Source organism: Notamacropus eugenii, chromosome 3 (genome assembly GCF_028372415.1).
Source record: "Notamacropus eugenii isolate mMacEug1 chromosome 3, mMacEug1.pri_v2, whole genome shotgun sequence".
Classification (NCBI taxonomy): Eukaryota; Metazoa; Chordata; class Mammalia; order Diprotodontia; family Macropodidae; genus Notamacropus; species Notamacropus eugenii.
In genome coordinates this window covers 346,205,902-346,219,450 of record NC_092874.1, presented here as the reverse complement: position 1 = coordinate 346,219,450, position 13,549 = coordinate 346,205,902, and the positions used below count along the sequence as shown (strand labels likewise).

The window sequence follows — 13,549 nt, the reverse complement described above, 5'->3', positions numbered from 1 at the left end:
CACCTCCCGAAACTAGACAGAGTTATATCCCAAGGCAATATACGAAGGTGGGATCCTTTTTTTTCACGTGGAAAAAAAGAACTCAACTACAGTTGCGGTCGCCGCTACGGCCACACACTCCCACTGGATCCCTCCTGGAGGAGTAGAAAAGGGCAGTCCATTGGCATTACACGAGTTGTCTTTCTCCCAAAGGGAGAGTGCAGAAGGGAAGAAGGAGAAAAGGGAAAGATAATGAAGGGGAAGAAATGAAACGGAGCGCACCAAAAACCTCACTCTGTTTGGAGCCCTTCCGTATCACTCTGCCACCCGCCCTTCTCTACGGGCGCCCTGGAGATTTTGCAAGCAGCCTCTAGACCAGCCCAGTAGGGAGTAAGTAGGCACAGGCATCTGGGGCCGCCTTGTCTCCAGTGAGAGCCCTGTGGTTATTAATGGACTTCGTGGAGACGTGTGGTCTGCTAGCCCCCTCTGCTTCCCGACCAGGCACTGGAGAGCCCAGCCCTTGGGGCCAGCCAGATCCAAGCCTTCCTCCTGGTTTTCTTGGAATACTGCTAGTCAAGTCCTCCCACCTCCATCCATACACCGAGGCAAGAGAAAGACAGGGCTTCAGACTGAAACCATCGACAGATGCCCTCAGAATGCCATGAAACTTAAGCCGCTGCTAACCTGGAAGGTAACAAACTGAATTCGGGAGCTGTTCCAGAGTCCTGAGCCCCTGAATCAACATCCTACATCTTAATTTGCCCGCTTTTCAAGCCCCTAGGAGAACTTCTCTGATTTTGCAAGCCTCTCTGCATAGGCTTCCCCATGAGAGGTGAACTTGCGCCCACCCAGCACAAAATAAGCTCAGAGAAATTTAATGTCACTGTCCTTCATCCTCAGAGCTCAATGTGTGAGCTTGGGTCAGTTCCACTCCTACTCTGTTTCCTAATTTGTAAAATGAGGTTTCCTAATTTGTAAAATGAGGATAATAAAACTTTGTACTACTTCCCAGAGTTGTGTTAAAGATCAGATGAGTCATTCTAGCACTTTGTAAACCTTTAAGCACGGTTTTATATACCAGCTCTCTATTATTAAGCCTTTTTTGAAGGAGTCAGCTAGCACTCTTGGGCAGCTCCTGAGGTCTTATCCATCTGTGCTAGGTGAAGCTACTATGGGGACCTGAGAAGCTCACAATCACGCAGGGCAGTTCCACAGCTTCACTCTGAGTCACTTTTCTTTGGCAAGCAACAGCACACAGGTTCTGGTGAAATGACCTAAATATTCCTCATTAAGAGTGAGACTATGCAACAATTTCTGAAATTCACAGTAATACAAGTCTCCCCCCCCCCCCCCATATTTTAACAATATAGACCCTGTATGGTTAATATTGTTTTCAGTGTCCTTGCAGTTTAATTCACATTTTAATTTATTTGTCAAGGAACTTCTGTTCTTACTCTTCCTGTCACTAAGTGGGGGGCGGGGGAAGTGGTAAACAGGGATTGTTTCAATTTTGTATTTGTTTATCCAGGGTCTACCACAGTGCTTGGTACATAGTAGGTGCTTAATAAATGATTAATCCTCTTAAACTGTTTAAACAAATTTAGAATGCCCCTGACTTATAGCTGTTCAGCTAAAACATACAATGGAGTCCCTTTCCTCAAACCTTCATTACTGAAAAAGGTTTGAAGGTATAATTCATAAATTCTACATGGAAATTGCTGTTTTCTTAGGATTTCTTCTCTTCTTTAAATGAAATAAGTTTACATCATGAGGGCTGAAGTTTTTTATATCTCTTAAGGACTTCTCAGCAGAAATACCTTCCTCTCAGTCAGTCATTCTCTATATAAAATAGGTTGTATGGCTCTGGGGCCCAGGTTTTACAAAAAGGCAAGTAGTAAATACAATGTCCTCCTCCTATCTCATTGGCCAACAATATCTCATATTCTGCCTCAAGTGATTGATGGAGAAAATTAAAAAATATGAGTAATCATATTCAGAAGGAAGAGATGAGCTCTGTGTCAACATGGTAGGTAAATAAGAAACCTAAAAAATGGGGTAAGAAGTTTAGGAGATCTTTGGGTCCAAAACCAAGACTCAATAGAATAAAAATACTTCATCTAAATAACTATTTTGGGGGCTGTTGAAAAGACTGCAGTCTGAATGGGTCACAGGGATCCCTTTGCCTTTTTCCCACAATCTTATGTTTGGAAAGATTAAAATAAGAATATGAATGGGAAAGTAAATAGATAACATTCATAAATTTTTTTAGTACCCAACATCTGAAGATCTTTCAGCACCTTAGCAAAAAATAGCTAAAAAACAAATGACAATAAGCAAAGGCAATTTGCCCATGAAAATAAAAATAAATCACCCAAAAGAGTTACTTAGATGACTTTCCCTTTCTGGTTCACTCAATAAGGCTATGTTGAAGGCAAGAATATTTAGTATTCCCTCCCCCAGACATTCTGAACCACTGGCAGTAGACACATTTAGTGCAGGAGACACATTTTTTTTCATTTCCAACACAGCTAATATCACATTATTTTAGGATTGTAGGATCATAGATCTGGACCTGAGAAAATCATTAGGGACTGTCTAGTCCAAGAGTGGAGAACCTATGGTCTCAAGACCACATATGGCCTTCTAGGCCCTTGCGTATGGCCTTTTGACTGAAATTAAGTTTTACAGAACAAATTCTTTTATTAAGGGGATTTGTTCTGTGAAGTTTGGATTCAGTTGAAGGGTCACACTTGACAACCTGGAGGCCACAGGCTCCCCACCTCTGATCTAGTCCAATGTCCTCATTTTTCAGGTAAGGAAAACTGAGACCCAGAGAAGCTAAGTGCTCACAGTTCCTGAGATAGTAAGCTAGAAGTGAGGAAATGGTGTTTGAACCCAGATTCTTTGACTTCAGAACCATTACCTTTCCTATCATACCATACTGATATATAAAATAATTTGAAAAGCTATATACCTCAGCTACCAACCAAGAGAGACTTAAAGGAGATTTTAAATATATATATATATGTATATATATACATATATATATAATGTGTGTGTATAAAATACAAGATAATACACACATATATGTCATATCTCCATGAAGCACTCTGCAGAGAGAGAGAGAGCATGGTTTATGGGAAAAGTGTTAGAAAGCCAGCTTTGATACTCCTTATCCAACTGATTTTGACAGTCACTGAACTTCTTAGAGCCTCATCTTCTTCAACTATAAAATTGGGACAAAAATGCTTATACTACCTACCTCACTTGGTTGATCTGAGTGAAGTGTTTTGCTAGAGAAATATAAGTTATTATTGTATCTCCAATATATTGCACTTCAGAGCATTACTGTGTGATGCAATAGAAACAGTAATAGGATTTTGCAGATGGAGAAACTAAAGCTCCTGAGAGTTGGAAAGTGTCATAGTCAGTAAGGCAACAAGTTGTCATTTACTATATCTACTACACATAAAGATACACATCTTTACTGTCACTTATTATATATATACACATATGTGTATATCTGTGTATATATACACACACATATGTATATAGTGACAGGCAGAAAAGAGATGTCCAGAAGGACCTGAGTCCAAGACCTCACCATGAAACGTACTGACTGAGTGACCCTACAAGCCACCCCACATTTCAGTGCTTCAGGTAACTCACCAAAACTATAAATTACAAAGAAATTATCTATCTGCATTGATAGAGGAACACCCCTCTATCCCTAGAACTATCTTTACAGCCCTCCTTCACTCAAAACAAAGTCAAGTACAAGTCATATCATCATTTCTCTGATGGCATGGTCTTCTTTGGCAAGGAAGGATGAACACGATATTGCGTAGTAGGATTTGGGGAAATAAACTTTGGCTAACTACAATAAAAATACATTAAAATGTATTTCATTTTCTCATGTTACAAAACCTCTTCAGTTGTTGAAGATATTTAAACTTTACCTTTTACTTCTAAGTATTGAAAGAATTTTATGACACATGATTTTTAAAATGAAATAGTTAATTATCTATTGTGAACAAATAGAGGTTATGGAAACAAATGGTGTGCCCACATGTTTTTAGGCATGTCATCTGTGAAGACCCATAAGGAAGCTTAGAGGAAAATCAGCTTTGCACATTTCTAGGAAAGCATGATATGCCAAAATAAATATACTCTCATTCATGGAAATTATCACAAAGATCTATCTTTTAGGTATCTCTAAAATTAGGGAGGTTGTAGACATAAAAACATTATCCATAAATCTTCCTTGACTTTGAAAGATAGTGGGGCATTTTTATATATGCTCTCAATACAGTACCCTGAAAGGCACTTTAACCCAAAGATGTTTCCTTTGGTGGGAGTTCCTAGCCATGGAGCTCAAGGCCTTATTTCTGTCCAGAATATATCCTTTTGTTTAATGATCTATTGCAGAATGTCTCTCACAACCATAGCACCAAGGTCATTAACATAAGGGTTATAACGATCATCTCTACATAACACTCACCAAACCCAAATGTTCACAAAGATACTTTAGAAAAGTGGCCATGCTTTTGGTTTGCTTACTTATTTGAACTTACATTTCCCATCACCTCAGAAATGTGGAGGGGTATTCATTAGTAAGCTGAATAAAAATCTTGCTATGTGATTAAGGGAAGATTCTTTTTATAAGAAGTGAATTTTCCCTCTTTGTAAGCTTCTTTGTCTCTCCCATGACCTTCACTTTCCTTAACTTATTGTCTCCCTTAGATGTTGCAGCAAGGTTAATTAATAAGCATTAATGGAAATGAATGAATGACAGGTCCCAAGAGGCCAGGACAAAAAGCACAAGCCTGAGTGAGGACCTCAGCTTTGTCGGCTGCAAGCTATAGATCTTATGTGGCTGTTTTAGGTACACTCTATCAGTAGCCCAGTAGCCCCAGTGCCTCACAGTCTCTGCAAGCCAGACCCAGCAGGATCCAGGAGCCATCCAGTCTCTCAGATCCTCTCCTAGACTTTAGATGTTCCTTTGCAGATACCCAGCATTGTTGGCCCAGCAAAAGCTGCAGGCACGCAGCTGAGTGGCAGCCACTGCTCTGCGCCAGGGAGAAACAAAGAGAAACAGGCAGAAAGACAGAGATAGAGTAAGAGAGATAGAGAGACTTCAGCATCTGTATTAGGTGGATAATGGGGCATAGACTGTGTGTGTCTACATTGTGCATATGAGAATTCCACATATCATCTCTGTATGTATTTGTGTGTGTACTTGGAAGCGTGTCCATTGTGCACTTGAGTGGAGAATAGAAGGGGAAAGGTCATTGAAGAGAAGTAATTTGCCCCTTGGGAGCACTATACATTATGCTAGTCTTCCTCAGTCTCTCTCTCCCTGCCCCCCCCCCCCCGAACCATCAGTGGTTTCCCTTCCTCTCCATCAGGTCACCTCTGCACTGTCCTGGGGTGGTGGAGGATAAGGGAGAGGGATTGGTACCTTGCTATTAGCTATTTTCTTTTAGACATTTGGATGCTATGCTCCTTGTTCAAGTTTGCCCCTCAATCACACACCACAACTTTCATTTTCCCTAACTTTTTTTCCCACTATCCCTTCCTCCATGCCTGACATCTTTCTTTGAATAAGCACAGGTTCACTTCTATGAAGCCCAAATCAGAAATCAGACAACAGAGCAGGTTATCCTGGGAAATAATGAAAGCTGTTTCTCTGAAGGAGAAAAATGCGTACATGAGGTTGATTCAAACAGTCATTACTTCTCAAAAGATCTTTTGGAAAGGCTTTGAAAAACAATAAAACATGACCATACACTAGAAGATAAAAGAGAATTATCCCTCTGTCAGAATGGCTATGAAATAGCAAACTCATCCTTGATTATGCACATATGTATGTGAATATGTATATTTATGTATATATACCTAATGGCAGAGATTTGAGAGAGAGGAAATGTTGGTTTTATTTGTCTTTGAATGACTATTAATAAATTAAATTTGAGTGAGAGTAGCCCAGGTTGAGAGAATATTGTGTGTAGATAAACCTTACTGCCCCCTGCCCCTAAGAGACCCCCATATACAATGTAGAGATGATGAATAGGAGCTGAGAGTGAAGATCGAAGCTGGGTCTGTGCTAGCTCTACTTTCTCCTACAAAACTATAGGGCAATTAATTGTGGCTTGTCCCCTCATCCTTCATCTCCTTGTGGCACATATCGATGGAGATTACTGCTGATGGACCATTTTATCACCTTAAATAAACAGTCACCACCTTTTCTAACCTCAACCTAATATATAGCTCTGTGTTCTGTTTAAGGGTGCCGGCTAACTAATGATATAAAATAGCTATATCATATATATATGTATATATATATGCACATATATATATACATATATATATATGTTGCCAGATCTTCTAGACATTCACACAAGAAGGAAGAAAAGAAAAATAAAACAACAGCAAAAACCCACAGCTTCAAATGCAGATGCCTGATACTTGGGTCCAGTCTCTCTGAAGCTAAATACATTCCTTCACCATTAATTGACTGGCATGCTGACTATATACAAACTACTTGACTGGGTAACATTAGTTTTACCCAGTAAATTTATTATGTAGCTGTTTGTTGCATCATGATTAAGAGTTATCAGTATGTCCATAGTGGAAGTCTTTTTTTTTTCTAAAGGAAAAGGAATAGGCTGCAAAGGGATAAGAAAATATTCACACATTTTGGGGTCTTCTTACTCCTCTCCTGTTAACTTGGGCACTCAGTTTGACAAATAAGTGCTTGATCTTAATTTCCCAACCTCTTTCTTGACCCTCATCTCTACCCACAAAACAATCCCCACAATCACTCACACCCACCCAGAATTCAACTTTGCTGAAAGTCCATATTCTTCAACAACTGTAGTGGGCAGAGAACAGGAGTGAAAATAAGTTTTTTTAAACTCTCTTTAAAATGGCAAAGGTATCTATGCTCAAGCCATATGGTAATTCCTAAATTCCTTTTAAAAAACAAGTCAAAACAAAAATTTGTGAATCAGCTAATTTTCTCAGCTTAGGTACTAATAATGGGAAACCCATTTAAAAGAGATAACAATTTTTCTTTTTATGATACTGATAGACAAAAAAAAAAATCAGCCAAAAAAATTCTGAAACACTGAGTCACTGACAAGAGAAATAATGTAAAATTCAGGTTCTATTTATTTACAGTACAAATTTATTTTAAAATAAAAACAAAAGGGAAGTATTGCAGGAGTTACAACAATTATAAGTCAGCAACAGTCTCATTTAATAGAGACATACATAAAAAACTTTATTTTAAAATGCATAAGCTTAAATTAATTATAAATCTGTTATTTAAAATAACAGTGAGTAGAAAAGTGATGAACTGAGATACGATTTATGCACTCAACCAGTAAAGACACAACAATTAAAAAAGGAGTTACACAACATAGAAAATAGATGGGGTCAGTTGGTTGGATCGAAGCAGCTTTCAAATGTTTTTTGTGAACGTAACAAACTTCTCGTCTGTCACCAAAGGTGAGGTAGATTCTGATACCAAACCTCAAAATTAAGGTGTTAATGACTATCTGTCCAATGGAAAAATCATCACCACTTGTTAATACAATTCAGAAAAGTTATTTTTTATATGTCTATGTACTTGGTTGTAAGGGGTGAAGATTGTCGCTTTTTTAAATCAATGCTAGAAACGAAACAATGAACCGAAGCTTTCATGTTGGTCAAAGTGGAGTCGTGGCATAACAGAAAGAGAGAAGATCTGTCTATAAGAATGGTATCCCTAATTCTACACCCCCTTCTACATTCTACACCTCTTCATACCCCAAACATAGGCAGCGTTCTAAAAGCTCCCCCTAAGTTTCCACGTGTTGCCTCCTCTTGAAATTGGCTTTTCAATTAGCAGGCAAACCAACGCCCGTAATCCCTTCCAAGAAAGTACAAGAAATAAAAAAACAAAATAAAAACATTTAGCAGCCTTTGAGTTTCTTTAGGACACTCCCCCCGCCCTATTTAAAAGCAATCACTTCTCCCTTCTTCAATGTAAAACACATTCCACTGTTTGAAATAACCACCTCACCCAGATCAAGGAAGATCCTGAACCCGAACTTGGAAATCATGCCTCCCAAGTCATACGACTACTCTAGTTAGTTTGCCATTTTCTTTCTCAATTGTCCTGTAATTAGCGAGCTATTTAATGTGCTGTTTGTTCTAATAAAACGGTACTTTTTCCATTTCTCTTCTACTTTCTGCCTTCACGTTCCCTTTTGCAATTAACAGGGCTCGCTTTAAGGGTTATAAAGTTTTTCCATACTTTTAGCACAACAAAAGCAAGAAGCCAGATTAGCACAATATACAAATGCATTTTTTAAATGATTAGTTTTCTTTGGCTTCAAGAAAAAAGATATCTGGGCAATAAATATGTTCAATATCAATAGATTAATGGAGAATCTAAAACCCTACAGCATTTCCTTTTCTGGTGACTAGGTTTCCACTTGGTGAAAATGTATTAAGTTCCTGAACTGTCCATCAATAGAGTGTACAAATACACTGTAACAAACATAGTCTAAGGGGTCAGTTCTTCCTAAAATCCCACTGCAGTTTTCTGAGACAAACTACAGGCTTCATGAAGCACTTAACAGAGCCTGATTATTCAGAGCCTATTTCACTTGCTCCCTGGAAATGCTTTTTTCTGAACCACTGTTTAATCTTTTAAAGGTTTATCTGACAGAGTTTTAGAACTGCTTTGAAAAGGATACATTTTCCTTAAGGAGTTTGGCGGGTGATCATAAGCGTATTTTGAATTCATTTAAGAGAATGTTATCTATGAGGCCAGATTTTTTGCACCCTTAAATTCAAGAGCTTTCAAATCCCAGAACTAAATTGAAGAGGGTTTTTTGCTCGTTTGTTTGTCTTGTTCGTTTTGTCTTATCCTTTAAAACTTCTCAGAGAAGCAAGTCAAGAAAGGATGGGAAATATACTATCTGTCTGATGGGTGGTTGGGTTTGGGTGGATTTTAAAAAGTATGCATCATTAATTTCCCCACTTTTTCCCTAGCTATAGTCATAATTTACTTTCCCCTGACCAATATAATCAGATTTATGCACTCCCATTTTACAATGGAAATTATGGGTTTGTTGGCTCTTCAAGAAGCTTTTAAATAAATGGTTATTTTTTAACGAATTAATAAGTTTCAGGTAAGAAAGTGCTACAAGAAACAACAGTTTATAAAATATAATGGAAAGAGTCTAGGAACAAGGTATTCAAACTTTTCTTATACAGGAGAGAGGGAAGTGAAATAGTAACTACAGGAATGTTGATTCTAAAAATCTCACGTTGCTTTCAATTTGAGAACCTCAACTTATTTTTAATATTACAGCTAGACGTCACTGACAGTACATTTAACACTTGTAAGATTTATAAATGAAAGGAGTAACTTATCAGACTTCTGAGATCAACAAAAGTATCTGATTTGAGTCAATATCCATCTTTGGTCATCATTTGAAATTTTACTCTAAAATCTCAAAATGCTTTTAAATTTGATTATCTATCCAAGAATCATAGCTAAATTGGTTCTGACAGTTAATTTGACCTATGACATATATACCTGAGAGGTAATAAAATGTTTTTTACATTAAATTACAATGCCATGCGTTTCACCAGACAAAAATAATAATAAACATTTGGGTATTATTGACGCTACCAAGATCTGCAAGACTACCGAGGTGAGTGCAGGAAGGGGGCAGCCCCGAGCCCTATTCGAGGAAATGAAAACTTTAGGGCTGCCTATCTTATCTGAGAAGTAGATATTTTTCTTCTCTTCTTTTTTAATGATGAAGTTTAAAATAATCCCCTGCCCATTGTGTTTGCCACAGTTTAATCTAAGAGAAAAAAAACCATTTCTCAGAAATCTGTCTAAAAGAAAGGTGATTGCTTTTATCCCACTACTGTCTCAGGGCCCCAAAATGAAGCTCCCGAACCACTAATGCCAAGAACTTTGTGAGAAAGGTCCGAATTTCCCTTCCCCAAAATAGCAGAGGGATCATTAACCAACCACCACACTCCGGAATATACTCACTGCCCTCAATTCCTCCAGCCATCTCAGGGTTCAAAAACTCTGAACCCTCCGGCTTGGGTGCAAGTGACAAGTCTTTCTCTCCCTGCTGTTGTTTTCCCATCCCATTCCAACTCTGTCTCCTAGCTCCTTGGTCTTTAAACCCGCAAAGTTCAGAAAGTTGAGTTTTCGCCTGTCCCAAACACTCTCTTACTGCACCCTAGAAGCGATAGTTGCTTTGGGTTGTAAGTGAAGGGAAAGGAAGCCATGGGAGAGTTCCCCGTCCCGTCGTCGTCCATTACCCCCTCCCCCCCGTCCCGTGTCAGAAAACTTTTACAATAGCATAACCAGGGAACCAGGGAATTGGGGGAGCCAGATATTTCCCATTTTCTCCTCCCAGCCCGTTTTTACCTAGCGCACCCTCCAGAGACCGAACTAAGCCCTAAGGGAGCGGGAGGAGGGGAGGGGTTAGAGAGGGCACTACATACGGTTATTGGGGTCGCTGGTGTGTTGGTTGAGGGGTATTATCTCCATGCGCTGCTGTCCATACAGGTAATAGTCCAGTTCCTCCGCTGTGCAGCGAAATCGAGGGAGTCCCCTGTCGCAGACGGCTGCCCCGCTGCCGCACTTAGAGCCGGAGCCCGAGCAGGAGCCGACGCACAAGTCCTTGCCCTGAAGAGCTCCCGAGGGCAGCACCTCGGAGCTGGAGAGCGGCGCGAATACAGGGAGCTGGGCCACGGGCAGGGCGGCCAGGCCGGTCAGGGAGGCGGCAGTGGCCGCGGGAGCGGCGGCGCACGACGAAGAGGCCGAGGCTGCGCTAGAAGCGGTCGAAGAAGCCGGAGTGGAGGAGGCGGAGGAGGCCGAAGAGGCCAGGGAGGCAGGACGCGGGCGGAAGCTGTCCGCCACGGGCTCAACGCGCTCGGGCGCCAGAGGCGGCAGTGGCAGAGGCTGCGGCTGGCCCAAGACGCTGCCGCCGCCGCCCTTAAGCGGGGCGCTCTGCGGGAACAGCTGCTGCCAGTGCTGCAAGTAGGCTGGGTCCACTTTCAGGAAGGACGAACCTCCGGGGTCTCTAGGCTTGAGCATGTCGGACGCCTGGAGTTGGGGGAAGAGGGGCGGGGAAGGGAAGAGAAGGGAGAGCCGAGTTTTAGGGGGAGCGGTCAGACTGGGGAGAGGATGGTCAAAGCAGACCCTGGGGAGGAGAGGAGAGACCTAGCTAGTTGTAAGTCTCCGAAAGGAGGACGCGGGCTCGTAGTGCTCCGGGGAGAGGAGAGCCAAGGCTTCCAGAGTTCTGGGGAGAATTTTCCATAACTGTATCAACTGCTCCAGCGATCTCCCTTGCCCATCCCCTCACCCCCACCAGTTTCGTCGCCAACTCCGAAGCCACAGAAAGTTTGCTTCCAAATAGCGGAGCGAAGAGGGAAACCTAATGGCTAAGCGGTGGGGTTCTTCAGACCATTCTCCCCCTCCCTGCGTGCCCCCCAACACTCTTTCCTACGCTGAAGCCATCCCTCTCTTCTCACCCTAGACCTCACATCCCCGACCCAGAGGTAGGAAGCTGAGTTTCAGGAACTCTTCACCCTCATCAGTCTGCCCACTAAAGAGGGAGCCTTCAACCAGGTACCAGGAGTACCGGGGCCACCGGAACTCAGCAACTTAGGATCGCTCAGTACTCAGGGCAGGAAAAAGGGAGTCTCCTTCCCATTCCCATTATTCTCCCATCACCTCCCCACCCCACGACGCACCCTCCCCCACCGTCCCATCCTCTACGCTGTTCTCCCAAGGGACCTCGATTCCAGAATTTCAGCTTATACACCCCTCCCCCACCCCTTACCTGGGAACCGAGGGGTGCTGGACTTGGAGTGGAGAGCTGGAGAGAGACGTGTGTGTGTGTGTGTGTGTGTGTGTGTGTGTGTGTGTGTGTGTGTGTGTGTGTGTGTGTGTGTGTGTGTGTGTGTGTGTGTACGTGCGCGCGCGGTTACATGCTCCAGAGCAGTCTCTGAAGATCGCGAGTCGCCAGGGGAAAGAAGAGGAATGTGGGGGTGATCAGAGGGTAAAGGATCCTGGAAGCCAGCGGAGGGAGCAGTTGGAACTCTGAGCTAGAGGTGGCTGGGACAGATCCCGGCAGCCCAGACCCGCCGTGGGGCTGCTCTTGGCAGCCACGTCCCGGCTCTTCTGCCTTGCTCTCTGGCAGCCTCCCTGCTGAACACGTGGGTTTTACGACAGCACAAAATACAAGTGTGTGTGTGTGTGTGTGTGTGTGTGTGTGTGTGTGTGCGCGCGCGCGCGCTTTAATCGAAGAGAAATCGAGATAGAAAGACGCAGACAGAGGCACAGACACCCTACAGAGACAGATACAGAGAGGAAGGCAGACAGGCGGTAGGACCAGGAACGGAAAAAGAAAGAGGCGAGATAGAAGGGTATATAACTCCGCAGGATCCAGATGCTAGTCTGATGCTCTCTCCCTTACACCACGTCTAACACTTCCAATTTTTATTTTATTTTGTTATTGGTGTCCCTCGTTCTGTTGTCTCTCGTTCTTTATGTTTTGTTTTTGTTTTTTTAGGTGCCTTTTATTCCTTTGTCTTGAAACGAGAAAATTAAGAAACGAAAAAGGAATCTTCATATACCTATGTTTTCGTTCTGGGAGCTATGAACACAGACTGAAGATTTCCTGGGAACGTGTGCTTCCCTGTTGCAGTCCCACGCTTCCCCTGAAATGTTAGTCAACTTGATGTTTGAGTCAACTTGCCTACCCATGCATATTCTCTAAAACAGAAATGCTCCCGGGAGAAAGTTCTATTGGATGGAAGGGGTGGTGATGTTACTTGAGAGAAACATTGAATAGAAAGTAGATCCCGTTTTGATTTCAGGGTTTAGAAGCCTGGGGACTCAGTTTCTTCTAAAGGAACTATATCTTGCCCTGGAACTTATATAATGTGACCTTCTTATTTGCAAGGCTTTCTTTTACCTGAAAAAGTTTTCATAGACTTTCTCCCCTTTGTATCTGTGACTGTCTCACCTTTTTCTTAAGTTCTTACGGTTTTCTCTCCTCTGGATCTGCTCTCTTTTCTCCTTCAAGCATTTTTCATTCTTCTTCAGTTGTTTGGATTCACATTTTGGTGGCACAACTGTGCCTTTACACTTTTGATTCCATTTACCGTCTGTTCTCTCTGGCTTCTGGAGAGGTCCACTTCCAGAGAGCCAGGAGGAAGCAGCAATACCCGCTGTTTACAATCTGCCCCATTGAAGCATAGACCTCTTTCCAGAACTCAGGTTTCAAAAATCTACTCAAACGCACTAGGATGCATTCAGGTTGAAAACACGTTCTGTGCTGGAGCTTCTCACTGCACCACTCTCTCTCTCTCTCTCTCTCTCTCTCTCTCTCTCTCTCTCTCTCTCTCTCTCTCTCTCTCTCTCTCTCTTTCTCTCTCTCTCTCTCTCTCTCCCTCTCTATCTCTCTCTCCTTCTTTTGTACTACAAGGATTTGGAATACGGGAATGTCTTCGAAAAGCACCAAGCTTTCCTCCT

At 42.1% G+C, this 13,549-nt stretch overlaps 1 protein-coding gene across 2 annotated transcripts in view; it reads right to left on the bottom strand.

The window, feature by feature from the left end:
* Positions 1 to 11,895, bottom strand: part of PRDM6 (PR/SET domain 6) — a 170,124-nt gene extending 158,229 nt beyond the window's left edge. The window contains exons 1-2 of one of the 2 annotated variants that reach the window (XM_072597171.1): positions 11,853 to 11,895; positions 10,510 to 11,113 (exon numbers count right to left, since the gene is read on the bottom strand). In XM_072597171.1, coding sequence (XP_072453272.1) covers positions 10,510 to 11,104 — 595 coding nt within the window. In that variant the 5' untranslated portion in view covers positions 11,105 to 11,113; positions 11,853 to 11,895. Of the gene's footprint in view, positions 1 to 10,509; positions 11,114 to 11,541; positions 11,722 to 11,852 lie in introns of those variants that run through there. The other variant, XM_072597172.1, reaches the window with a different exon arrangement.
* Between the last annotated feature and the right edge of the window lie 1,654 nt (positions 11,896 to 13,549).